The sequence below is a fragment of the Garra rufa genome, chromosome 13 (assembly GCF_049309525.1).
Source record: "Garra rufa chromosome 13, GarRuf1.0, whole genome shotgun sequence".
Taxonomy (NCBI): Eukaryota; Metazoa; Chordata; class Actinopteri; order Cypriniformes; family Cyprinidae; genus Garra; species Garra rufa.
Genome location: NC_133373.1, coordinates 9347677 through 9375102, shown reverse-complemented (window position 1 = coordinate 9375102; position 27426 = coordinate 9347677). Strand labels below are relative to the sequence as shown.

Sequence of the window (27426 nt, the reverse complement as noted above, 5' to 3'; positions counted from 1 at the left end):
ACTTCCTTATGGCCATAAAGAGGGAGTGTATATTCTGATTGCTTCAACTACTTTCTATATTTATGATTATAAATATAGAACTGGCTTAACCTGAATGGTATTCATTTTGTAAACAAATCTTAAGCAGTGCCTGTGACAGGAATCAATAAGTGTGTCTTATATTTCAAGCTTTATGGGCAATTCAAAATCTGTCTACTTTTTTGTATTAAAGCATCAGATTGATGAACTGATTTGGAGAAGAGAGCTTTGTAAGGCTATATTGATATATGTACATTTTTCTGTACATGAATTTTAAATGGTGTCGTTTAACAGAGTTCTATTCAATGTGATATCAATCAATTCATTTGACACGTAATCACAGTCATGTTTAATATTGACAGAGCTGTATCTTTTGGTTTCGCCTATTGCTACTTACACAGTGCCTTGCGAAAGTATTCATACCCCTTCGTTTTGTAATGTTGCTGCCTTATGTTAAACTGTTCCACATCAATCACTCTATGCACAATAATGACAAAGCAAAAACTGAATTGTCACAACTTCATAAATGTGTTAAAATACAATAACTGAAATAAGTATGTTGCATAAGTATTCAAACTCTTAACTCAGTATTTAGCTGAAGCAACTTTACAGCCTCAATTCTTCTCCCCACTCTTCACTTCTCAAGCTCTGGAAGCTTGGATGGGGTCTGGCAGACATTTTCAGGTTTCTCCAGAAATATTTGATTGGGTTTAAGCCCAGGCTCTGGCTGGGCGACTCAACGACATTCACACAGTTGTCTATAAGCCACTTTTGCTGTGTGCTTAGGGCAATTGTCCTATTGGAAGGTGAACCTCTGACCTGTCTGAGGTTCTGAATGTTTTGGACTGGGTTTTCATTAAGGCTATCTCTATATTTTACTGTGTTTTCTTCTACTCTGACGAGTCCCTCAGACCCTGCCACTGAAAAACAGCCTCACAGCATGAGGCTGCTACCAAAACATTTTAGTTTTGTGATGTACTCTGCAGGTGATGAGAAGTGCCTGGTTTCCTTTAAACATGATGCTTGGAAATGAAGTTCACCAGACCAGAAAAACTTGTTTCTCACAGTCTAGGGTCCTTTAGGCGCTTTTTCTTGCCACACCTCCATAAAGCCCAGATCGGTGAAATGTTGCAGTGGTGTTTGTCCTTCTGTAGGTTTCTCCCATCTGCATATTTGATCATGGAGATCAGCTAGAGTGACCATCAGGTTCTTGGTCGCCACTCCAACCAAGGCCCTTCTCCATCAATAGCTTAGTTTGGTCAGGAGGCCAGATCTAGGATGAGTTGTGGTTGTTTCAATGTTCTTCCATTCCAAGTTTAATGGAGAATACATGCTTCTGTGAACCTTCAGTGCAGCAGTATTTTTTCTGAAATCTTCCCTAGATGTGTGACTTGATGCAGTCCTATCTCTGAGCTCTACAGATTTCTCTCTCTCTTTTTTTTAACCTTAGGGCTTGGTTTTTGGTCTGATACACATTTTCAGTTTACAGCTGTTAGACCTTTTATTACGATGTGTGTGCGTTTCCAAATTATATCCATTCAATTGAATTTTTTTCACAGGTTAACTTCACTCGAAGTGTAGTAACATCTACAAGCAATATGAATGCTCCTGAGCTAAATTTCAGCTGTCCCAGATAAGTGTATGAATATATATGCAATGAAAAAAAATATTTTTTTTTGTTTTGCCATTATGGTGTATGGAGTGTAGATTGATGTGGAAAAAGAAGTAATTTAAAACACTTTAACATAAGAAAATGTGCAAAAAAAAAATGAAGGGGTATGAATACTTCAGCAAGGCACTGTAGGTTTACGGTATGCATTTTACAGTATATATGCAGATAATTTTATAATGACTTAATTTATTTTACTTTATTTAATGTTGTTATGATTTAATTCATTATTGGCTTTCATTGAACTCCCCCTGCAGTTCTTTCACAAACCCAAGTTTGGGAAATCTTGAAGTAATGTTTAATGCACTTCATGCTGGTAATGACAATGAATGGATTATACTATTTAAATCAAACGAGTTAGGTCAAAGGTTATCTAAAAGTAGCCTTATGTAAAAGTAGTCTGATTATATTACCTAAAATGTGTAATGTAATGGATTATGTTAGTATTTTCATGTAACGTTAATCTGGAATCAGTAACGGACTACAAATTGCAAGTAATCTTCTGGTTTTAGGACAATTTTTATTAACTTTTTTTGATCCACTTTAAATGTTGACTACTGTTTATGTCTGTCAGTCTGCCTTTGTCTATTTTTAGTACCGAAAGTAAAAAGATTAACCTTAGGACTTTTATTATGGTAGACGCAGAGCTTTTATGTCATTGCGGAAGTAAAGTCACCTGATCGCCGCTAAGCTTCTTGGGCAAAATCGATCAGCAGGCAGCAGTAGATTTCAACATGTCTGCCGTCGGCTGTCAGTAAAGGAGGTGTTTGTTTTCAACTCAACAGCAGATCCGTGAGCTCGGTGAAGAACAGACGAGGCCCGCGCTCATGGCTCAATGCGTGCAGTCAGTGCAGGAGTTCATCCAGGACTCGTTCGTGCCGATGGTGGCCGTCCTGTGCAGCGAGGATGCGGAGAGAGTGACCCGCAAAAACAACCTGAGTTTTCCCGAGCTGCTGCGGCCTTTCTGCCGCCTGACGTCCGAGGGTAAGAGGCCAGCTGATCAGACAACCGCGGATCACTCATCACAACTGATGATCACTAGATAAGACGGTTGTTAGACTGCTCCCTTACACATACACACGGGCTGTGTCTCAAAACCTAGTGAGCTGTCTGCCTGGACATTGACCAAGGTGCCATTAAAACGTTCAAAGGCGAAAAATATAGTCTGGATAGGCAGTTCAATATAGGGTTTGAGAGTCGTGTCCAAAAATTTTTTCTAGAAAGCCAGCTTTCTAGGATTTAAGACACACTGAAAATTATGTCTAGATAGGCATCTCAGTAGGTTTTGAGACACACGCCCAAAAATGCTGTTTAAACTGGCAGCTGTGTGGATTTTTAGCTACACGCCCAAAAGTGCTGTCTAAATAGGCAGCTCACTTAGTTTTGAGAGACATGGCCAAAAATTATGCCTAGGTTGACAGCTAACTAAGTTTTAAAAAAAATAAAATGCACCCAAAATGATATCTAGATAGGTAGCTAACTAGCTTTTGAGAAACACTACCCAAAAATGCTGTTTTGATAAACCGCTATTTGGTCTTTTAGTCATGCACTCTAAAATGCTGTTTAATAAGCAGCTCACTTAGTTTTGAGAGACATGGCCAAAAACTCTGTCTAGGTTGACAGCTAACTAGGATTTAAAAGATGCACCCCAAAATGATGTCTAGATAGGTAGCTAACTAGCTTTTGAGAAACACTACCCAAAATGCTGTTTAGATAAACAACCATCTGGTTTTTTAGTCATGCACTCTAAAATGGTGTTTAATAGGCAGCTTACTTAGTTTTGAGAGACATGCCCAAACATCTGTCTAGGTTGTCAGCTAACTAGGTTTTAAGAAATGCACCCCAAAATGATGTCTACATAGGTAGCTAACTAGCTATTGAGAAACACTACCAAAATCCTGTTTTTAGAAGTGTTTTTTTTTAGTCATGCAACCTAAAATTCTGGCTACCGGTAAATAGGAAGCTCACTTAGTTTTGAGAGACATGCCCAAAAATGCTAGTCTAGGTTGGCAGGTCACTAGATTTTTAGGGAATGTTTTTTGTCCAGTGAGGCCCCTGTGCACAAATCTGTGTAGTTGCAGACCTTTTTACAAGCGGGAAGGTCATGTTTTGGTGACATTAGTTTAAAGGGTTAGTTCACCCATGAATAAAAAGTCTGTCATTGATTACTTACCCTTCATCTTCTAAACACAAATTAAGATGTTTTTGATTAAATCTGAGATCTTTCTGACCCTCTATAGACAGCAGGGTTTTGGAGCAAGATTTTGGGGTAAACTATGCCTTTAAATATAGTTTTCTGGGCCCTTTCTTGCACTGCATCCTAAGGGGACCGGGGCCATACTGGTTGACACATACTCAATGCACAAAGAAACCTGGAGGCCCTAGTGGTCAAATCATGCCATCTGCATCAAGTGCTTCAGGGCTCTAGTGGTCAGCAAATGCTATATGCGATAAGGAACATAGGGCCTTTTGCGCAGAGCACTAGTCACAAAGCTTTGGAGGCCCTTCATAGTGTAAGGCCCTTTGGCCCGTTCCATAATCCAGCTCTGATCCTCAGTGACTTGATAGGAAGGTTTCAACCTGGATTCATCTGAATTTGATCTCTCTGTTTGTGAAATCTGATCTGATTTCCGCTCACCTGACCATTTAGTGACCAGAGCGTCAGACAGACACAGCACAGATCAGATGCCTGTATTTGTGAGGGTTAGATTACCACTGGACTGGCTGCTCTAGAGGTCTGTGTTGGGCCTGTGCAGTTAATCACCAGACTATATCTAGTAAAGGATATGGGATAATCCTAAAGAGGCAGGCAATCAGATCATCCGGCTCAACTTATGAAGGCTGCCGTTGCTGAGAGTGAAACACTAGTCAGTGAACAACGAAGAAACACTGTCAATCAAAAGTTTAGTTCTATTAAGTTGTAATTTTGTTTAATTTTTCATAAAATGTAAGAAACCTAGTATTCTCATCAAGGCTGCATTTATTTGATTTAATAGTCTGAATTTAAAATAACTGTTTTCTATTTTAGTGTGTTTTAAAGTGTAATTTATTACTGTGATGCATTACTTCAGTCTTTAGTGTCACATGATCCTTCAGAAGTCATTCTAATAGGCTGGTTTGGCACACAAGATACATTTCTTATCAATGTTGAAAGCAGTTGCTTATTATATTTGTGGAAACTAACTATTATACAGTTGAGGTGAAATGTTTGCATACACCTGCTAAATTTTCACCAAAATAGGAGAGATCATACAAAATGCATGTTATTGTTTATTTAGTACTGACCTGAATGAGATATTTCACATAAAAGACGTTTACATATAGTCAACAAAGAAAATAATAGTTGAATTTATAAAAAATGAACCTGTTCAAAAGTTTACATACACTTGATTCTTAATACTGTGTTCTTACCTGAATGATCCACAGCTGTGTTTTTTTGTTTAGTGATAGTTGTTCAGTCCCTTGTTTGTCCTGAACAGTTAAACTGCACGCTGTTCTTCAGAAAAATCCAGGTCCCACAAATTCTTTGTTTTTGTTTTTTAGCATTTTTGTAAAAATTGAACCCTTTCCATCAATGACTATGATTTTGAGATTTTTGAGAACATGGCACACATTTTGTTTATCAGTCATAGACTACACTAATAAAGAGAACTCTTTCAGATACTAAGGAAAACTCCATTTCTCAAATTGCATTTGCTGCAGTGTGTTATGGATTCGTAGAAATGTTGGTAACACAGTTAGGTTGACCCAAATGAACACAGTGCTCTCTTTATGTGTGTTTGTCCCTCGGTGATGTGATTGGATTTATTCAGGAATGCCTTGGCAGCAGAGGAGCAAAGTCTCATCTTCATTCTTCATGTCGTGCTTATCATGTGAATTGTGGAGTGAAAACACAATGGTGCATTATGGGAAAGCGTTCGCTAGAGGGTGTGAATATTAGAGCATGGTGTTCCTGTCATGCATATTGCAAGGGGAAGGGTGGGTAAAGAGGACTCTGGTGGGTGGTCAGCTGTCATAGGTTTAGTGGAAACCCAGCTGTTCCTCAACTTTGACAGATTTTCAAGTTTACAGTCATAAAAGACCGTAAAAGAAAGTGGTATGTCCACAAGATAATTAATTAAAAATAACATTTAAATTAGATATCATTAAAAAAAAACAATTAGCAATATTAATAAGCAAAACATTATATAATTTCCTAATTATAAAATCACGAAGATTAAACATTTTATCACTGATTTATTAAAAATGAATAACAACACAATTTCTGTTAATGTTCATAAGAATTAACAAGTGGCAGAAAAAAAAATATTTACTTTGTGGTTGTGATTCCTGTTTAAAAGTTTGGGGTCAGGGTAAGTAAGAATTTAATACTTTTATTCAACAGGGATGCAATAAATTAATAATAGGTGGCAAAAGATGTTTATGATTTCACATAAGACACATAATTTCAAATCAATGCTGTTTTTTTAACTTTATATTCATTGTATTCAACATTGATGATAATAATTAAAAAAAAAGGTTAGAAAAACTTATTCTTGAGCAGCAAATCAGCATATTTTAATGATTTCTGAAAGATCATGTGACACCAAAAACTTGAGTAATGATGCTGAAAATTCAGCTTGGCCTTTACAGGAATAAATTACATTCTAAAATATAGTAATATGTAGAAAACTTTTACTTGAAATTGTAATAATATTTTAAAATATTACTATTTTTGATAAAATAAATGCAGCTTTGTTGCGTATAAGAGACTTCCTTAAAAAAAAATAAAAATAAAAAATAAATTAGGGATGCACCAAGTGTTTGGCAACAAATTATTCAGCCGAAAATAGCAAAAAAAGCTCTTTCGCTGTTCGCGAAATAAGCGATAAAGTGAAAGTAAATAAACCAAAGAACGCTGCACAAGCTTGTTAGCCAGGTTTCAAAGACAAAAATAATGATAACAATCATTACAACAGCTCTAATAATACATTTATTATAACAGTCTCCTTTGCTCAGCAAAGCTGCATTTATTTGTACATAAAAAAACATGCCTGATTCAAGAAGGGGTTCTTAAAAATGGCCAAAGAATATTATTTTACTAACTTATTCATTTCAAGTTAAATTGTGCTTTGTTGGTAGGCTACAATGTCTACTAGAATGTTAAATATGTTTAGTGTTAAGTAAATAATTTTAAATTGTTGTTTTGTAATTGATTTTTTATTTTTTTTTTGAAAAGCAAAACAAAACTGTAAAAAGCACATTTTGGCTATTTATTTTATGCAATGGTGGAAAAATTGGCAAAATACATGGGGGGGAAAACATGTAAAATCGATTAATCGAACTTCGTCCCAGTGTTTACTTTTATTCGGCTTCGGCCAAGAATTTTCATTTCAGTGCATGCCTAAAATACATTAAAAAATCTTGCAGATCTCAAACTTTTGCATAGCTCCTTTGTGTAAAGAACTGATATCAACATACATTTTCAATGAAGTACTAGTCCAGATGGAACCAGCCTTGGGTTCAAGTCACCTAGAAAAAAAAGCGAATAATTAGCAGCACAGTTATGAATTTGACACCAGCCAATTCAACCTGCAAATTTTCTTTTTCCTTTTTTTTTTTTTTTTTTGCCTGTTTTACCTCACTGCAGGCCACCTGCGTGACCCCAATAACCAGGTGGTTGTGGTGAAGGGCCTCCGGATCAGCGTGACTGGGATCAACACACGGCCTCCACAGACCCCAGAGCTGCACAAACTCCTGAGCCAAGCGGTTTCTGTCTGCCAGCCTCCTGAAGGGTCGCCCGCCAATGTCATCACGGCTGGAGACTACGACCTCAACATCAGCGGTAAGTGCTCGCAAAGAGTTTTCAGCTCACTTCAGCTTCACATGGGGAAATCCGTAGAGGACCTGGTTTTGTTACTGCAATGTTTTTAAAGTTGGAAAATTGAAATGGCCTGAAGTGCACAGAAACAGGAACTGAGAGATTGTTGCATTAAGGAAACATGTGTATGTTGCCCTTGCTACTGTTAGTCAGCATTATTCAGTAGCCTGCATGACATCTGCTGTTTTATCCATTGATAATACCAATTTATTTGGGTGGGTGTTATAAGCAATCGCTATATTTTTAATTTTGGGTTATAGCAATATATACAGTCAAACCAAAATTTATTCAGACACTTTTCTCAGATTATCACAGTTTATTCGCTATAGTTTAGAAAATGGTAATAAAATATGACACAAACTCAGAGTTAAACTGCGTCAGAACAAATTCATTTTGATAATGTCATATAACTTGGATAGAATGGTATGTAATTGATTACAATCAGCCAAAAATTCAGGCAGCTATTAATATGACAATATTCAACTATCAATACTTTGTTGATCAATTACCAAGCAATGCTTAAATTTGTTCAGCCTGCGTGGTGTAAAAAGGTTGCATTAGCAGTTAACAAAAGAACACTTATAGGTGCCATAGAATGCATTGAGAGAATATTTTAAATTGTTCTCTGATATCTATATAGAAGGTATATGTCATAGAAAAGGGCAAAAAATGTCCAGAAACGGATTTACAGGTCCATTTACAACCCTAGGATTTGTCCCTAGAATGAAATGCTCTGTTATTGCCTTTTTTGGAAGCTTCATGAATATTAATGAGCTCTGCTCTGATTGGCTGTTTAAAAATGAATAAATAATGTGGTTTTTAGCTTTTTAATGTTTAGCTCTGAAAATAAAAAGTATTTTGCTCTATTTCGTCGTCAAAAGTACTCTGAAACAAGTCACAACTGAGCCGCTGCGCATCTCCATTCAAACACAGCGGTGTTTCGTTTATGAATGAACGTGCGTTTTTAAACGAATCTAGTGAAATGATAGCCTGGGTGTCCCCATGCTGCCTTCCGCGCAGCGCGATTTTATTCACGCTGGAAGGTAGCATGGGAAACCATGGACCAAATTTTCACCTCAGATAGGGAACCAATCACAGAACGGGGAGGGAGCAGCAAGACGATGACGCCTTCTATGCGACTCACCGAAGCAGTTTGTTTATAACTATGGATCCAGCATGGCAGCAAGTTATCATTCGATGCAGCCGTTCACATGTCGCGCCTAAAAACGCGTGGAAAACGCTAGGCGCGTCGCTTTCTCCTTTCCAAACCGCTCTGTAGCTTGCGCATGGAAAACGCGAGCGCGTCGCAACCACGTAGCTTCCATTATGCGCGCGCATACCGCGCGTCTACGTTTGAAATAACGAATTTTAGCGCGCAAAAGACGCGACATGTGAACGGCCCCTTAGATAGTGTTCTAAGTAGTTTACAACGCAAGTTTATTTTGAAAAAAGAGCAACTTTTGGTGTTAAACCATCGCTCTGTATTCGTCATCCGGTATGATTGAAACGATTGGCTATGAGCTACGCACAGGCGCATTTGATAGACATTCGTAGCGCCCAATAATCGGCTCTGGGCATTCGTAAACCACGCCTCAAATACGAGAAAATGAACATGTGGTTCTCAGACCACGAATCATGACGAAGTCATAACGTGGTCTGGCGTTAGCCAGGCTAGTGAAATGATTCAATTTCCCATTCAAACAGAGAGTCACTTGCTTTATTCCTGAATGAACCATCTGTTCGAATGAATCAAATCAATGAAATGATTCAGTAATTAAATCAGTGTCTTGCCGCCATCTGCTGGCAGATCTGTTCAGTTATTTATATCTGTAATATTTCTGTTTTCAAAATGTTATTTTTAAAACATTAATCTTAATATGAATTTATGAATTTGATTGCACTCATGCATGTCTCTCTTTTTCCCCCTTTTTTATCCAACAATGTGCAAGCAGATTTGGTATTTCTTTCTTTACCTAAAACAAATAAATCTTAATGACAAAGTGAATTGTATACATTCTTTAGTTTTGAAGGTAAAATACCCCCACTGATATCGGCCTGGTATCGGTATCGGCCGATACTCAGAATTTTTGGTATCGGATCGGTTTTGAAAAAATGGTATCGTTGCATCCCTAGTGTAAACATTTTAAGAAAGGAATATGAAAATTAAAAAAAGAATGTTTTGTATCTTCTGGACAGGAAAGAGAAAATAGAGATAATAAGTTCTGCAGGGGGCATACTAACATTTTAGAAAATAAATATGAAAGTTTTTAATATATTTATAATATAAACTTTTTGATGAATGAGACTCGTTTCTTAGCATTCTCATGTCAGCACCTGATGAGGGCAGCAACGCCCTTGCTTGGAAAAGTGAGATTCAAATGTTGTAATTATCTATGAAATTAAAGGGTTTGGTTTGCCTTACACATTTATGATTTATCATTTCTGATCTTATTTTCTTTTATATTTAAATTTGTCTTCCCCCATTCTTCAACTTCTCCTGTGGATGAATTCTTGGTAAGAGCTCTGACCCTCATACACATGCTTTCCTCTGGTGTGTGTATGCCCTGTCACACACACACATGTGTTTTGCAGTGCTGTTAACCCTTTCAATAATGGACGTCAAGTGTTTGTTCCCCCTTCAGATTATAGGCTCCCAGTAGAGCCCAGACCCCCACATGGTTCCTTTGCAACCTTCACTTGGTTGGGCCTAACAACAAACCCCTGAAATTTAGACACTAACACACCAGTGTACCCCAGCAGCATCCTCCTTTTAACTGAATGAATGTATTGCACCTGAATACGAGAATAAAGATGCAAGATGCAACATACAGCAGAGTTAGCATACTTGCATATGTGAATATCACAGTTGGTTGGTTTGACTACGAAGCTATGGTATTCAACATGAAATCAAAATTAATTCTGTGTACTTAAATGCCTATTACATATATTAGTATTTAGTGTATTAATACTATTATTTTTGTGTTTATAGTATAAATTAATTATAAGAATATTTATAAAAAAATATATATAATTATTTTTACTATTCGTTTTAATTTTAGTAGTGTCTTTTCAAATTCTATTTTAGTAATTCTAGTACTTTAATTTACGCTTATTTTTTAGTAGCCAAGGCAAAGTTTAGGTTTATGTTTTTCTTGTAATATTATTTATATTTTATTTTACATCAGATTTGTTTCAAGTAACAAAAACAATATTTGAATAATTTACTCCAGCTCTGAAACAATTTTTCTCTCTGAGTGATGTCATCTAGGACCGGTGGGCGGATAAATTAAGATTAACCAATAGCCAAGTAGCCTCCTCTCCAAAATTGTGTGGATTTACATGCAGAATAAAGTAAAGTAACAAAAATAATGGTAAATTTGTAGGGGGAAAAAAAACTTTTTCAATATGTCAGGATGCTTTCAAAAATTAACTTGACCTTTAGCTTCCATATCTACGCCATTATTCCAGTTCCTAGAAGGTAGAGATTTAAATAAAGCCTGATTCCTTAAACAAAATTATCATCCCATCCACAATCTGCAAACTCGCTTCTAGTTCTGATTGCTTTTCACAATCCAATACATTCTCAATGAGGAAAAAGAAATTGCGTTGAACTGTAAATCTTTCATGAACCATTCTGTTTTCCACAGAAATGTCACTTTATGGGGAAAAAAAGAATAGATTGTGAATGGTTTGTCATGTTGATTTCAAGCATTGGTATGCTGTTTGTGTGTGCCCTACTCACCCTGACCAATAGACTTCTCCAGAAACATCCAACTCCATTATTTTGTACTCCTGCTTCTTCTAGAACTGGTGTCAGTAGTTGTGTTTTATGTTTCAAAGGGAAAGTATGTTTCAATTTGTTCATTACATGTAATTTTTGAGTGTGCTTCATTATCCTACATTTAGTAGATTGCCTTTTCTCACAGCAGGAGGCGCCCATTAAACTTGCCCGTGTCTAACCTAATCAGGAAAATAGATCTACAGTGAATTTCACCTCTATGAAAAGGAATAGTTCAGAGAAAATGAAAATTAATAGATTAAATTTAGCTAAGAATCTACTTACCCTCAGGCCATCTAAGATGCAAATTTGTGTGTTTCTGTAGCATTACATTACTTGCTCATCAACAGATCCTCTGTAGTGAATGGGTGCCGTCAGAATGAGAGTCCAAACAGCTGATAAAAACATCACAATAATCCACAGGTAAACCACACCACTCCAGTCCATCAATTAATGTTTTGTGAATGGAAACGATACATGTTTGTAATAAACAAATCCATCATTAAAAGTCTTATATCCATAATAAGGCTTTCTCCAGTGGAAAATCTGTCTTGTTTGAGTAGAGAATAAAGCAAAATATGCACAGATCAAGCAGCATTTACAACCAGAAACCATCCAGGACAGTTTTAAACAAATATGTCTGTGGTTTTTGATATAAGAAGCCACTGAAAAAAGTGTTGTAATGGATTAAAGACTCCTATTTTGACCAGAAGTCCGATTAAAAGGCCTTAATAATGGATTTTTTTTTTTATTACAAACATACAGATTTCACTTCACAAGAGGTTAATTGATGGACTGGAGCGGTGTAGATTACTTGTGGATTACTGTGATGTTTTTATCAGCTGTTTGGACTCTCATTCTGATGGCACCCATTCACTGCAGAGGATCTGTTGGTGAGCAAGTTAACTAATGCTACATTCTCCACATCTGTTCTAGTATCGAAACAAACCCATCTACATCTTGGATGGTCTGAGGGTGCAATTTAAGATCATAGAAAATCAATGCAACTATCAGTATTTAAAATTTTTTGGTGCAGATCTCAGGTGCATCTGCATCTCTGGTTTGGGGTGGGTTGTGTTTTGGTTTTGAATGTGTTACGCTTCTGTGGTTCCTGTCAGTGAGCTTTAACCAGACTGCCTGTCTCTTCTCCTCTCAGACCGCACGGTCAAAGCGAGTGTTCCCTGGTACTCTGACTGGAAAGAAACGTTCACCCAACTGAGCTCGTCCAAGTACTACACAGGTATTCCCTTCCTTCCCCTGCTGGGTGTGTGCGAGAGGGCTTTCCTCAGTCGCCTTCTCCACGTCATTTCCCGGCCCGGCTCGCTCCGTAGCAGAACTGTCATTAAATCTCCTTTCCTCTTTCCAGTCCGGCTTCCTCTGCTTTCTCAGGATGTTGGTGGTGGCTCTTTAGCTTTGTGTGCGTGTTTGAGACTCATTGTGCTAAAACTCTCAGTGGCTTTGACAATTAGAAAATAGTTAACTATAATTGTTTTGACTGAAATTTAAGTGTTTGAGGAATGTTTAAGATCAGTTCGTTTGAGATTTTAGTTCAATGAGTCATTTTACCCATTCACTTAGAATGTGTCTGACTTTATAGTCTAGTTTCTTTTCCTCTGTAGATCCATCATTCCTTTTGCTGTGAAGTAGAGATTGACTTTACATGCACTTTTTCTGAAATCCAAGCAGTGTAAATCTTAACGTAGTTTATCAGTTTGATTTATTGTGAAATGTTGGTTTCTTTCGGTTGAATTTACAGTAAAAAAACTGTGTTTCCAGTATTACACCTGGCATATTTGTGCCTGTATATTTTTAACTTATGAACATATATTTCAAATAATAATATAACCTTGATATGTATTGAAAACCATGATTTTAGTTCTGAGTATTCGAGTTCATCATAAGTGGCTTGTCCATAAAGCAAGGCCAATATATAAATGGGCACAAGGTCATAAACGCAAGGACAAATCACCATCTGGCTAACACACAACACTAAAATAATGCAATTAACATTAACTAAAAACCATCAAAAATAACACATAACACCCTGATGTACATAACTGATGACAAAATAAAAATGTATAAAACATAGTTTCTAGTGACTTCTGGTAATTTACTTTTAATCGTTTTTACATAAATCGAATGGTAATTCAAAGTTTTTGCTTACAGAAACCATAAATATGACTGTATTTTACCTTGAAAGCCACACATTTTCACTGTATATGGCAACATATCTAGCAGTTAACCAATTAATAGGTTTTTACGTGACATAATACTATTTTTTTATTTTATTGATACACTAATGCACTGTTGATTAAAATGTTTGCTGGATAGTATTTATACATTTGGATTTATAAAAAAAATATATATATTTTTTTACTATATATTTCTTTAGGATGTGCAAAACACATATTCAAAAATGCCTTGTAGGTTGTCTGAGTAGAAACCATGTATATTTGGTGTATATACGGATATGTTCATGACAAATCAGACATTTCTTATATATAATGAATCACTTCATATTATAAATAATGGAAGTTACTTTAAATTAATAATTGTAATTATGATTAACAGAAGAAACTGCCTTTATTGCAGCTTTAACAGCATTACTGCTGCAGTATGCTGATTGCAATGTTTGTTATCCAAAAATAGTATTAACAGTATTAACTTCAACCACAGGTAAAGGTTTAGCTAAATGGGGTTCATAAACCTGTCAAGGACTTAAAAAAGTTAAAGACTTCTGCTTTGAAACACAAATAAAAGTTAAAAGCAAAAGTATGTAACACAGGCCTATTTCGTCTCACTAGAATGTTGCTATTGTAATTAACAATGCTACCGCAAGTGGTTCGCTTCATTGATTTTAATGAAAGTGGTTTAGTTGTGCTGTAGTGTAGACATGGTGCACAAGCTCTACCCAGATTAAAAATTGAACGTGAGGCTGCCGGAGTGAATTGCATCATTCATGCTGTGTGCTTTTTGTCATGAATAATTCTGAGAGGACCATTGATTGAGATGAATAGTCAAGAAACTCAACTAATGAAGCTGGAACATGAAAAAAATCAGTGCATCCTCATTGCTGGATAGGTTTAAGGGGAGAAAATCGATCATAAATGCTAATGTGTCAACTTGTTTTGAAGTGAACGTCCTGTTACTCTTTTTAAAAAAATGGGTTCAATCTCAATTACAGTATGTCACAAAAGTGAGTACACCCCTCACATTTCAGCGACCATTTTAGTATATCTTCTCAAGGGACAGTATTATAGAAATGAAACGTGGATATTTTTTTAGAGTAATCAATGTGCAGCTTATATAACAGTATAGATTTACTGTCCTGAAAATAACTCAACATACAGCCATTATTGTCAAAATAGCTGGCAACAAAAGTGAGTACACCCTAAGTGAACTAGTCCAATGTGTCAGTATATTGTGTTAGCACCAAGTCAAGTTAAGTCACCTTTATTTATATAGCGCTTTTAACAATACAGATTGTGTCAAAGCAACTGCACAGTATTTAAACAGCACAATAGTGTGTAAGTAACGCATTATTGTAAATAATACATTTTCAGTTAAAGGCAGTTCATCAATGAATTCAGTGATATCATCATCCAGTTAAGTTCAAATAGTATACGATATCGCTGGAAAGTGTCCCCAACTAAGCAAGCCAGAGGAGACGGTGGCAAGGAACCAAAACTCCACAGGTGACAGAAATGGAGAAAAAAACCTTGGGAGAAACCAGGCTCAGTCGGGGGACCAGTTCTCCTCTGGCCAGACGAAACCAGCAGTTTGTAACAATGTCTGATTGTAGAGAACTCGTCAGGATCCCGTGGTGTAGCACCGATGACCGTCTAGGTTGGCGAGGTCTTCATTGATGAGCCGTCTCTGGAGTTCATCTGGTTGACATCCACGGTTATTGAAGTCATCTCCAGGTGGTGATCCATGATCTAAGCTGGGTACGGACTGGATCCGGGGGACTGCAGTGACCATCTGATCTGGATACAGACTGGGTTATGTAGCACTGCCTTAATCATCCTGGGCATGGAATCGTCCAGAGATGCACAGGTTGTTGCTGGGATCCTCTTCCACTTCTCACATAGCTGATGGACGTTAGACACATGGTGCTTCTCCACCTTAAGCTTGAGGATGCCCCACAGGTGCTTAATAGGGTTTAGGTCTCGGGACATACTGCAAGGCAGTCATCTGGCGTGTTTGGTGTCGTTATGTTGGAAAACTGCCGTTCGACCCGGTTTCTGGAGGAAAGGCATAATGTTCTGCTTCAGAATCTACAGTACATAATGGAATCCATGTTTCCCTCAATGAACCGGAGCTCCCCAGTACCAGCAGCACTTATGCAGCCCCAGACCATGATGCTACCACCACCATGCTTGACTGTGGGCATGACCCAATTTTCTTGGTACTCCTCACCAGGCCTCACACATGCTGGACACAATCTGAGCCAAACAAGTTTATCTTATAGTCTCATCAGACCACAGGACATGGTTCCAGCAATTCAGGTTGTCTTCAGCAAACTGTTTGCGGGCTTTCTTGTGAGCCAGCTTCAGAAGAGGCTTCCTTCTGGGACGACACCTATGCAAACAGACTTGTTGCAGTGTGTGGCATATGGTCTGAGCACTGACAAGCTGACCTTCTACTTCTGCAACCTTTAAAGCAATGCTGGCAGCACTCATGCATCTGTTTTTTTAATCCAGGTTCTGCACCTGACACACAGAACACAGTGCAGATGCACAGTGCTTAATTTCATTGATTGACCCTTGCAAGCCATGTTCAGAATGGAACCTGGGAAAACAACTGTATGACCCTGACCACTGTAGTGTAACTCGCTTTCAGGGTGTTACTGAACCTCTAATAGACTTGGCCATCTTTGTGGAGAGCAACTATTCTAATTCTCGAATTCTCAGAGAACTCTTTCCATGAGATGCCATGTTGAACATCCAGTGGTAAGTATGAGAGAATTGTACTTAAAGCACCGAATTTTAACTGCTCTAATACAAGATGCACGACTTTGTATAACTTTGGGAATGTGGCTTTGCATGGTTAAACAACATACTGCTGTTATCACTTAGGGTGTACTCACTTTTGTTGCCAGCTATTTTTACAATAATGGCTGTATGTTTAGTTATTTTCAGAGGACAGTAAATCTATACTGCTATACAAGTTTCATTTTTATAGTATTGTCACTTGAGAAGATATACCAAAATAGTTGCTAAATTGTGAGGGGTGTACTCACTTTTGTGACAAGCTGTAGGCCATTAAGTGTTCAAAGTAATGAATGTGCAATCACGTTTCATTGTTTGTTGAGTTTTGTGGGACAAATCTGGATTTCAGTAGGAATCCACACAGATTCAACTGGTTTAAGTTGCTTTGTAAACCAACAGGAGGCAGCTTGGTTTGATTTCAGTGTGAGCGGTGCATCATACATCACTACACTGGCAGCAAAAGACAATAGACTTAAGTCCTCACAACATTTCGCTCATGTGACCTCATCTTTATACTGTGTAAGTGCAGGATAAGCGAACGTGCTTTATTTAAATAAATGATTGGCAGAGTGGTAAACTGTTGGATTTGAAACATTTTTATTTTATTTTATGACTGTTGTATTTCTGTGGCAGTGTTTTCCAGTTAATAACACATTTCTTGGGGTTTTTCTATTCATCTTTTCTTTCATAATGTGCTTCGCTTCTCTTCCGCCTGGAGGGCTGGTCATGCTGCATGTAATAATCTTGTTTCTGAACAAGACAATATTTTTTGTGTTTATCTTACAGCAACCACACCATGGTTCGAGACTTACCGGGAAAACTTCCTGCAGTCCATGCCGGCATCAGAGCATGAGTTTCTTAACCACTACTTGGCCTGTATCCTTTAAAATTCTTCACACTTTTTTTCACATTTCTTTTCATGCTTGTATTTCTCCTCCTCATTTACCATAAGGGATGCATAAAAATGTTGATCATATGAAACATTCAACTGAGACTGCAATAAAATGTCAAGAATTTCTGATCAAGATCATGTGATACTAAAGACTGGAGTAATGATGCTGAAAATTTTGCTTTGAAATCACAGGAATACATTATATTTTAAAATACATTCAAATGGAAAACTGTTGTTTGAAATGCCAAAAATATTTCTAAATTTGACCGTTTTTGCTGTACTTTAGTCAAATAAATACAGGCTTGGTGAGCAGAAGAGAGTAAAACATTAAAATTAATACATAAAACAGTACATAATAAATAATAAATATAATAAATTAAAAATAATACATTTCAAACACTTTTTGACTGGTAGTGTATTTAATCAAAACTACAGTAACAAAAATTAAAGTATTATTACATTTCACATCATTCTTTTATGATTACTTTTGAATGGTAGTGTATTGTGGTTTCCACAAAATTATTAAACAGCAAGATAGACATACAGTGCCTTTCAAAACTATTCATACCCCTTGATTTTTTTTTTCACATTTTGTTTTGTTGCAGCATTATTTTAAACTGCTTTAAATTATTATTTTTTTCCCACATCAATCTACATCTCATACACCATATTGACAAAGTACAAAACAGGTTTGTAACAACTTGGCAAATTTATTAGAAATTAAAAACTGAAAAGATCCCGTTGCATAAGTATTCATACCCTTTTCTTGGACACTCGAAATTTAGCTTAGGAGCATTCATATTGCTTCTAGATGTTACTACACTTCGAGTGGAGTTAAACCGTGGCAAATTCATTTGAATGAGTATGATTTAGAAAGGCAAATACCTCTAAGATAAGGTCTAACAGCTGTAAATGCATATCAGAGCAAAAACCAAGTCCTGAGGTCAAGATAACTTGCCTGTAGAGCTCAGTGACAGACTTGCATTAAGGCAATGATCTAGGGAAGAGTTCAGAAAAAATCTGCTGCATTGAAGGTTCACAGAAGCATGTTGCCTCCATTATCCATAATGGAAGACGATTGGAACATCTAGGACTCTAGAAAATGTCTGCCAGCCACCATCCAAGCTGACAGAGCTTGAGAGGTGAAAAGGTGAGGCAAAGAATGGCAGATAATTGCTAAATGCAGATGTGCAAAGCTTGTCACATCATACCCAAAAAGACTTGAGGCTGTAAAAGTGCTTCAACTATGTACTGAGTTAAGGGTATGAATACTTATGCAATGTACTTATTTCAATGTTTTATTTTTAATAAATTTTTTTAATTTGCAAATCTGGTTTTTGCTTTGTCATTATTACGGTGTATGGAGTGTAAATTGATGTAGGGAAAAACTAATTTAAAGCAGTTTAACATAATGCAGCAAAAAAACAAAATGTGAAAAAAATGAAGGGCTATGAATACTTTTGCAAGGCACTGTATATATTTCATTAATAATGATAAGAAAAATCCAGATTTTTTCACCTAGTCTGTTCTGATTTTTTATTTGATTTAGTTTTAAAACAAGACTATGTATTTTGTACAGTACAGTCTAGCACTCTTTTCTATCAGTCTTAGTTTCGTTAATCTGTATTCTGTGAGATTTCCTGAACTCAGCTGCAGGCATGCTGGTGGTGTCTTCCCGCGAGGCGGTGCCGACAGAGCAGTTTCTCAAGCTGTCACAGGAACAGCACCGAATCCAGCACAGTGGGGAATACACTCATCCCAAGTGGTTCATTCCCAACACACTCAAATATTACGTCCTGCTCCACGATATCAGTGAAGGAGAGGAACAGAGGTGTGTGTCTTTAGTGTTCTCTTGTACCTGTTGCTTGTTTTGTTTTTGTTTTTTTCAGCCGTTTACGCAGTTAAACATTGATTGACTATTAAAGGTGCCATAGAATGCATTGATACAATATTTTAAATTGTTCTCTGATATCTACATAGAAGGTATATGGCATAGAAAAGGGCAAAAAATCTCCAGAATCGGTTTTAAAAGTCCATTTACAACCCTAGGATTTGTCCCTAGAATGAAATGCTCTGTTATTGCCTTATTTGGAAGGTTTGTGAATAATTAATGAGGGGCTCTGCTCTGATTGGCTGTTTCACAGAGCTGCTCGTCTCAATAGCTCACACATGGAGGAAATATATATTTAATTACGGAGCTCTAGCCGCTTTTAATATGCGCTGCTTTGAATCTGCCATTTTGAATCGTCGACATTTTCCTCTCACTATGTGATCGCATGTGCTCTGTGTAAAGTTAGTGATGCTCAGGATCTGTAAATCATTCGCCATCATCAGCGCAGTCATCTCTCTGTTTATGTGGTAAGTGAAATCCTCTGTACTGCAATGTAACAGGCTAACACTAACATTAATCTAACTGTGTCCTTTCAGAGACTCGCCTTATTTTACTGATGTACTGACGTTACTGATGATTGGACGATGCAAATGTTCGGGGCGTAACTATTAACGATCCCGGGGCTATTGCGTAATAGTCGGTGTTATGTTGGAATTGACCTATTTTTCACTAGATTTATATAAGGAGGAGGAAATCGTGGTGTTTGAGACTCATGGTATGTCATGTCCATGTACTGAACTGTTATTATTCAACTATGCCAAGGTAAATACAGTTTTCCATTCTATGGCACCTTTAAGAAAGCTTATGTGTTCAGTCAAGGATATTTGACCATGTCAATCATTATGCTTTTTTGGTGTGCCACACATAATGTTAAGGGGATATTTCATCCAAAAATGAAAATTCTGTCATTAATTACTCACCCTTTGTCGTTCCAAACTTTTTAAGACCTTCATTCATCTTCAAAACACAAATTAAAGGGGTCATCAGATGCAAAACTCCCTTTTACATGTTTACATTAACATTAATGTGTGTTGGCAGTTTGTGTACACAATGGTATTTTTTCAATATTTAAAAGTAATATCCCCTTTTTAAAATCAGGTCATTCTCAGCTTCTTGTCAGTGTGACGGCACACAGACAGAGGCCGCTCCCACGATAGTTGATTGACATGAGCGCCTTACCTTAGACCCGCCCTCACCGAGCTGAAACAGTCCAAATCCGATCACCATTGTGTGACTCAGGTGCAGGAGAAGACAAGAATCCGATTGAGCGATTGAGGTGTTCAGTTGTTGGATATAATGATGAACATAGCAGTCGTCATTTTATTCCCGACATCTGAGCCGCTGAAGAAGCAGAGGATAACGTTACATTAGTTTTTAAAAGGAAAGCACCAATCCCGATCTACATATGCGTCTATGTTCATGCGAATCATTCCTGATGCAGCTTCACGCACAGCAGAAGTGAGTATAAGGTTTTTTTATGCATCTTTGTAAACAGCCTTTCTTTATAATGTGCTTGTTGGCAATTTTGTGGCTAAATGCTGCTAAAGTAAACATTACGGCTCATAATCTTACAGCATAGAGGAACGGGCATTTAAAGGACCATGCAATAAAATGAGTTTATTTTTTGCAGAGCTGATTTTGACACTGTAAAAGCGTGTTTTTTTTTACACTACTATTGAGAATATTTAACCAAAGTATATTATAGACTTTTAATTAAGACCCTAAAGAATCATACGAACTTGGGCAAAAAAAAGGCCATCCAATGACCCCCTTTAAGACATTTTTGATGAAATCCGAGAGCTTTCTGACCCTGCATAGACAGCAATGCAACTGACACATTCAAGGTCCAGAAAGGTAGTAAGGACATTGTTAAAATAGTCCATGTGACATCAGTGGTTCAACTGTAATATTATGAAGCTACAAGAATACTTTTTGTGCACAAAGAAAACAAAAATAACGACTTTATTTAAAGGGGTCATCGGGTGCCCAAGTTCATATGATTCTTTAGGGTCTTAATGAAAAGTCTATAATATACTTTGGTTAAAAATTCTCAATAGTAGTGTATAAAAACGCCCTTTTACTTTGTCGAAATCAGCTCTGCCAAAACTCAACTGATTTTATTGCATGGTCCCTTTAAATGCAAGCGAGCTCTGCTCACCCTGCCCTTCTCTGCTGTGGGATTATGAGACGTAATGTTTACTTTAGCTGCATTTAGCAGCGTTTAGCAAAACTGGCCAACAAGCACATTATTAAGAAAGGCCATTTGCAAAGATGCATAAAAACCTTTAAGCTCACTTCTGCTGTGGGTGAAGCTGCATCAGGAATGTTTCGCGTAAACATACAGGCATGTGCCGATCGGGATCTGCGCTTTCCTTTTAAAAACGAAAGTAATGCATTTCTCTGCAGCTCCGATGTCGGGAGTAAATGACAACTGTTGTGTTCATTATTACATCCAACAACAGAACAACTCAATTGCTCAGTCTGAGACGTTCTTGTTTTCCTCTGCACCTGAGTCGACACAATGGCGATCGGAGTCGGACTGTTTCAGCTGAGAATAACTGAAAAAAATACACCATTGGGTGGATTTTTATCATTGTAGTGTGGTTGTATACATAAACGGCCAACACACAATGTTCAAACAACATGTAGAAGTCTTCTTCTCTTCCAGGTTAGTTTTTGACACGTATTCATTAGAGTACCACGACACCTCATTACTTTCAATTACAAAAAATAAATAATAATAATTAAACTTCTTTAAGATTCTAGCCTATGCTTGTATATTTCTTAAATAAATGTCCCGCACCTAGTGAATCTTAAATGCTCTCAATTCAGCATGCAGTTCAAAGCTTTTGACGTTCTGATTCTGCAATTAAACGAATGGAGTTGATTAACACTGGAAACATGTATCCAACACTGCCTCAGGGATTAAAACTAAAGTGATGTCAGGAGAAAACATTTCTGCTTCTTTGTAATTGCATTTACATTTAATTAGAGAAAGTATTATGACTAGAATAAAAATGAATCTTAAAATGTAACATGAACTGCATTTGCAGAGTGTTTTTTTTCCTATGAATATTACTTTCTGACATCAGCTGACTGACAGGATTGCTTGATTTCCTTTCCTCTTCCTCCTCAGAGAATTGCCTGCATGTAGATAAGTTGCCAATCACTGTAATCGTGTGCTGCCTGCAGCCTCAAGGTCTGATGAATAGACGATAACCTGACTGCGGGGGGAAAGATTAGGCTGTCATATTTATTTATGATGGGATAGAACAAGTATTAACGTCTATGTCTGTGTCTCTCAGGGCGGACTCTGTGTATGAGGATATGAAACAGCGGTATGGTACTCAGGGCTGCTATCTGCTCAAGATAAACTCCCGGAGTGGTAGCGCTGGTGCGGACGAACAGATGCCGGACCCCTGGAGTCAGTACTTACACAAGACCAGCATAAACAACCTTGTGAGTGCCACAACCTCACTTCAGGCTAGGGCTGGCACGATTTCTCAATTCGATTACTTGATTTTAAAAAAGAATTCTCGACTGCAATTTGCCCGTGTCGAGTAAGCTGAAAAATACCGGAAGTGGCACATTTCATTTACAAGAATACATGAAATGCATTATTAGACCATTTTTATGGCTGCATATGTTAAACCCATTTAAAAATCATAAAAGTAAGCATAATTTTATTGCGAATTCACAAGCTCAATAATTTGGTAAAATAAATATATGCACTTTAATTATTTGCGTGTGGGTTACGTACATGCATCTCAAAGCGGCTTTGTTCACAATAAATGCTGCTCCACACAAATTGTTTTCATTTACATGTGTGGAGAAGTAGTAGTTTGGGTCTATAAAACGTTCATCTGGCAACGCAACTTGCGCCATTTCATCAGATTTGTAAGGTAAATTTATAAACCTACGCAAACACAGGAAAATATATTAGTATCTTTCTCATGCTCACTGTTTTTTGCGATTTCAAAATAAAAGCTCAAACCCTCACTTTTACTTTACATGCTTTGATCTCCACATATTGTACTGAAGATTAAATTCGATGTTTTGATTAAATGTTGTTTAGCCAATATTAAACAAGAATTAGAACACGCAGTAAAGTATAAAAATAAATGTCAGACTGTTGGCGCCCTCTGGAGGCATTTTTTATAATGCATAATGTACATTAGCTCTCGTTTATTAGGTATTTTAATGGTTTTGTTCAATAAAACCATGGGCTTATTTGCTTTTGATACTTTATTTGAAGTGTCCACTTTTTATTACCACATAAAATATATATAATACCCGATTACTCGATTAATCGGTAGAATAATCGTCCGATTACTTTATTACCAAAATAATCGTTAGTGAAAGCCCTACTTCAGGTTTTTAACATAACTTTTAAACTTGATTATCAGCATGAAGCCTGGCCCACATTTTAGCTTGTTCTGGCCAAGAATTAAACATTTCAATGGCGTAAACCTTTTAAATTCAGGGTACAAGTGTTATATCATATTTTTATGCTTTATACTTTCATTTTATGGACTATGGTGGGCAAACACTTATTGTTACACGTAATAATATACAGTTTTATAGTTTTCTTCCACCATGTTTAATTCAATTAAAGTTTATACATTTATAATGTAATGTATAAAATTTTATAAAATATTATTATAATATAGGAATTCTCAAACCCCTCAGATTTTATTTTAACGTTGTTAATATGTAACATAGTAATTTAACAATTTAATTATTTGCTCGTTTACCACTCTCTGACTTTGTTTAATGGCCGCATGACATTCAGGTACAAGTTTTGATTTATTGAAAGTATTTTCGAAAGATTTTTATGTAATGTTGCTACAATGCTTTTTTTTCTATTTTTATTATTTATTTATTTATTGTACATTTTTAATCCAATGTTTTATTCCAGTCTTTATTTTTTATGAAGTTATCTCAAAACAACACTTAAAAAAAATAGTAAACTAAAAATTATAGCATCTATAGTATCTGGCTTTATGCAACTTATAAATCTTATTTAATATTGCTGAATCAACCTAAATACGTTGATTTATACCAACAAGACTCAACTTTATTGTTTAAATCAGGTAGAAGTATCTGTTTGAGCTAACAATTTCACGTCATAATATTTTGATCGCTGTGTTAATTGTTTTTACATAATTGAAGCTACAGACTTATCTGATGACATTCTGAAATTATGACCCTGGACCACAAAACCAGTCTTAAGTAGCGTGTATATATTTGTAGCAGTAGCAAAAAATACATTGTATGGGTCAACAATATACATTTATCTTTTATGCTAAAAATCATTAGGGTATTAAGTACAGATCATATTCCATGAAGATATTTTGTAAACTTTCTATCGTAAATATATCACAACTTAATTTTTTATTAGTAATATGCATTGCTAAGAACTTCATTTGGACAACTTAAAGCGGTTTTCTCAGTATGTAGATATTCCAGAATTTCAAATATTGTCCTATCCTAACAAACTATGGTTAATTAATGGAAAGCTTATTTATTCAGCTTTCAGATGGATACAGCTCAGTTTAAAAAAGTTTACTGGTTTTGTGATCACAGTTATGTCATTTTTTTTCGTCCAACATTTATTGACCTTGGAATTACTTATGACTGCATTAGATTTCTTTAAATTTGATCAGCCAAATGAAATGTTCCTCAACCCTGGTGGTGTTTCATAGGAGCTCTATGAAGACTCTGCACTGACTAATGCCGTTGAAAACAACATCGGAGCAGAAGAAGATGGTCTCGATCCATCCATTAGAGGTTAGTCCAGCACAGTTGAACCCCATTATCTGGGATTTTGGTTATAAACCTCGTATTGATGAGAAATGATTGTCTAATGTTAATTAAATGTTCCTCTCGTGTTTGCAGATGGCGTTTCAGAGACTCATCCTCTGCAGCTGGACCAGCCCACTGATGCCGGTTTCCCTGGCAACAACGCCAGTCAGTCTGTAAACAATGTGGATGTGACGAGACCTCAAGAACAGGCCAGCGTGACCTCGCACACCACTCCGACCCCTCGAGGAACCTGCCTAACCCTAAATGACCACGACCACATCCGGCAGTTTATTCAAGAGTTCACCTTCAGAGGATTACTGCCGCACATCGAGAAGAACATACGGCAGCTAAACGACCAGGTACATAAATACACACCAACTGTATGTTACATCAATAATTCATCAAGTCTCTGTATTGATAGACTCTTTTCATTACTTTCATTTTATTTAATAGTAATGCCAATTTTGCAGGCTGTTAGGTTCCTCCTTATTCTCAGCCAGGATTTTAAAATGTAAATATTTTATAATGCCAAAATTTTAAATGTAATTTATTCCTGTCATACAAAGCTGACTTTTTAGCATCATGACTCCAGTCTTCAGTGTTACGTGATCCTTCAGAAATCATTCTAAGATGCTGATTTGATGCTCAAGAAACATTTCTTTTTATTATCAGGGTTGAAAAAAGTTTAATTTTCAGGATTCATTCATGAATAGAAAATTTAAAAAAAGGGGAAAAAGGAAAAAGAGTCAGCATTTATTAGAATTTCCTTAACTTTTGACAGCAATGCAAGTATATTTTTAAATACATTGCCATTCAGAAGTTTGGGATCAGTAAGATTTTGACTGTTTTTTTTTAAAGAAGTCTCTTCTGCTCATCAAAGTTTCATTCATTTGATCAAAAAATACAGAAAAAACAATATTATAAAATATTATTGCAATTTACAGTTACAGTTTTTTATTGTAATATATTTAAATGATAATTTATTACTGTGGTGCAGCACTAAATTTTTATCAGCCACTACTCCAGTCTTTAGTGTCACATCATCCTTCAGAAATCACTTTAACATGCTGATTTATTGTCAATGTTGGAAACGGTTGTGCTGCTTAATATTTTTCATAACCTGTGATGCCTTTTTTCAGGATTCTTTGATGAATAAAAAGTTAAAAAGAACAGCATTTATTCAAAATAGAAATCTTTTCTAACAATGTAAGTCTTTACTAGCACTTTTAATCAATTTAACACATCCTTGCTCAAAAGTATTCGTTTCTTTCAAAGAAAAAACAAAGAGAAAATGAGCTGACCACAGACTTTGAAAGATAGTGTATATTGTTACAAAAGATTTCTATGTTAAATGTTTTGAATGTTTTATTCATCAAAGAATCCTGAAAAAAGTATCACAGGTTCCAAAAAATTAGAAATACATTTAAACTACTAAAATTAGACTACAATTGTTGCTTCAATGTTTCATACTGAATTTCAAAAATAAGTTTAGTACTTTTTTTTTTATCAATGAATGAATAAATTGATAGTTAAAATTTGTTTAAATTTTTACTTCCATTAGTTTTTGTGGCTTTTAAAAATTAAAATGATTTCTGAAGGATCATGTGACTTTAACAACTGGAGTAACGATGCTGAAAATTCAGCTTTGCATCACAGGAATACATTCTATTTTAAAGTATATTAAAATAGAAAACCACTATTTTAAATTGCTATAATATTTCACAATATTGCCATTTTTTCAGTATTTTGATGAGCGGAAAATAATTCTTAAAAAACATTCAAAATCTGGCTAATCCCAAAACTTTTTAAAAATTTCCAAAACTTGTTCTGCACAGCTTTTGAACTTCTTTTCCGTCCTTTTCTTCATCTTTTATTATCTTTCATTTTAGCTCGTCTCAAGAAAAGGTCTGAGCCGATCTCTTTTCTCCGCCACTAAGAAGTTGTTCGGTGGAGGGAAGGTCCCAGAGAAGAGTATTGCTGAACTAAAGAACACTGCAGGACTGCTGTAAGTGATTTGAAGTACAACATTTTTTGTTGTTGTTGTTTTCTGCATCTTATCTGACGTGTAACCCCTGTGATATCAGATATCCGTCAGAAGCTCCAGAGCTTCAGATCAGGAAGATGGCTGACCTCTGCTTCCTCGTTCAGCACTATGAGCTGGCTTACAACTGCTACCACACTGCCAAAAAGGACTTCCTCTCTGACCAGGCCATGCTGTATGCTGCGGGAGCGCTGGTGAGATGCACACCACAGTCATAGTGCTGCTGCTGGAAATTAGCTCCACAGATCTGATTCTGTGGGTTATCAGAGTAACACTGTCTAAACTGGCCTCAGACTCACTGCCTGCTGACTCTGTATCTACAGGAAATGGCTGCTGTCGCTGCCTTTCTGCAGAGCGGGGCACCCAGGCCGTATCCAGCACATTATATGGACACGGCCATACAGACCTACAGAGACGTCTGCAAGTGAGAACAAACATTTGCTTGGATTTGGTATTGCAGCATGTTACTGCTTCATTGATT

The 27426-nt window shown here is 36.5% G+C and overlaps 1 protein-coding gene across 3 annotated transcripts in view; it reads left to right on the top strand.

Annotated features, from left to right (window-relative positions):
• Nucleotides 1-2399: 2399 nt before the first annotated feature.
• Nucleotides 2400-27426, top strand: part of trappc8 (trafficking protein particle complex subunit 8) — a 67560-nt gene continuing 42533 nt past the window's right edge. The window contains exons 1-11 of one of the 3 annotated variants that reach the window (XM_073817053.1): nucleotides 2400-2671; nucleotides 7317-7511; nucleotides 12497-12565; nucleotides 17103-17192; nucleotides 18865-19039; nucleotides 22405-22558; nucleotides 24805-24889; nucleotides 24998-25263; nucleotides 26794-26909; nucleotides 26989-27139; nucleotides 27269-27369. In XM_073817053.1, the coding sequence (XP_073673154.1) occupies nucleotides 2515-2671; nucleotides 7317-7511; nucleotides 12497-12565; nucleotides 17103-17192; nucleotides 18865-19039; nucleotides 22405-22558; nucleotides 24805-24889; nucleotides 24998-25263; nucleotides 26794-26909; nucleotides 26989-27139; nucleotides 27269-27369 (1559 nt within the window). In that variant the 5' untranslated portion in view covers nucleotides 2400-2514. Of the gene's footprint in view, nucleotides 2672-7316; nucleotides 7512-12481; nucleotides 12566-17102; nucleotides 17193-18864; nucleotides 19040-22404; nucleotides 22559-24804; nucleotides 24890-24997; nucleotides 25264-26793; nucleotides 26910-26988; nucleotides 27140-27268; nucleotides 27370-27426 lie in introns of all 3 variants that reach the window. The other 2 variants (XM_073817052.1, XM_073817054.1) reach the window with 2 other exon arrangements.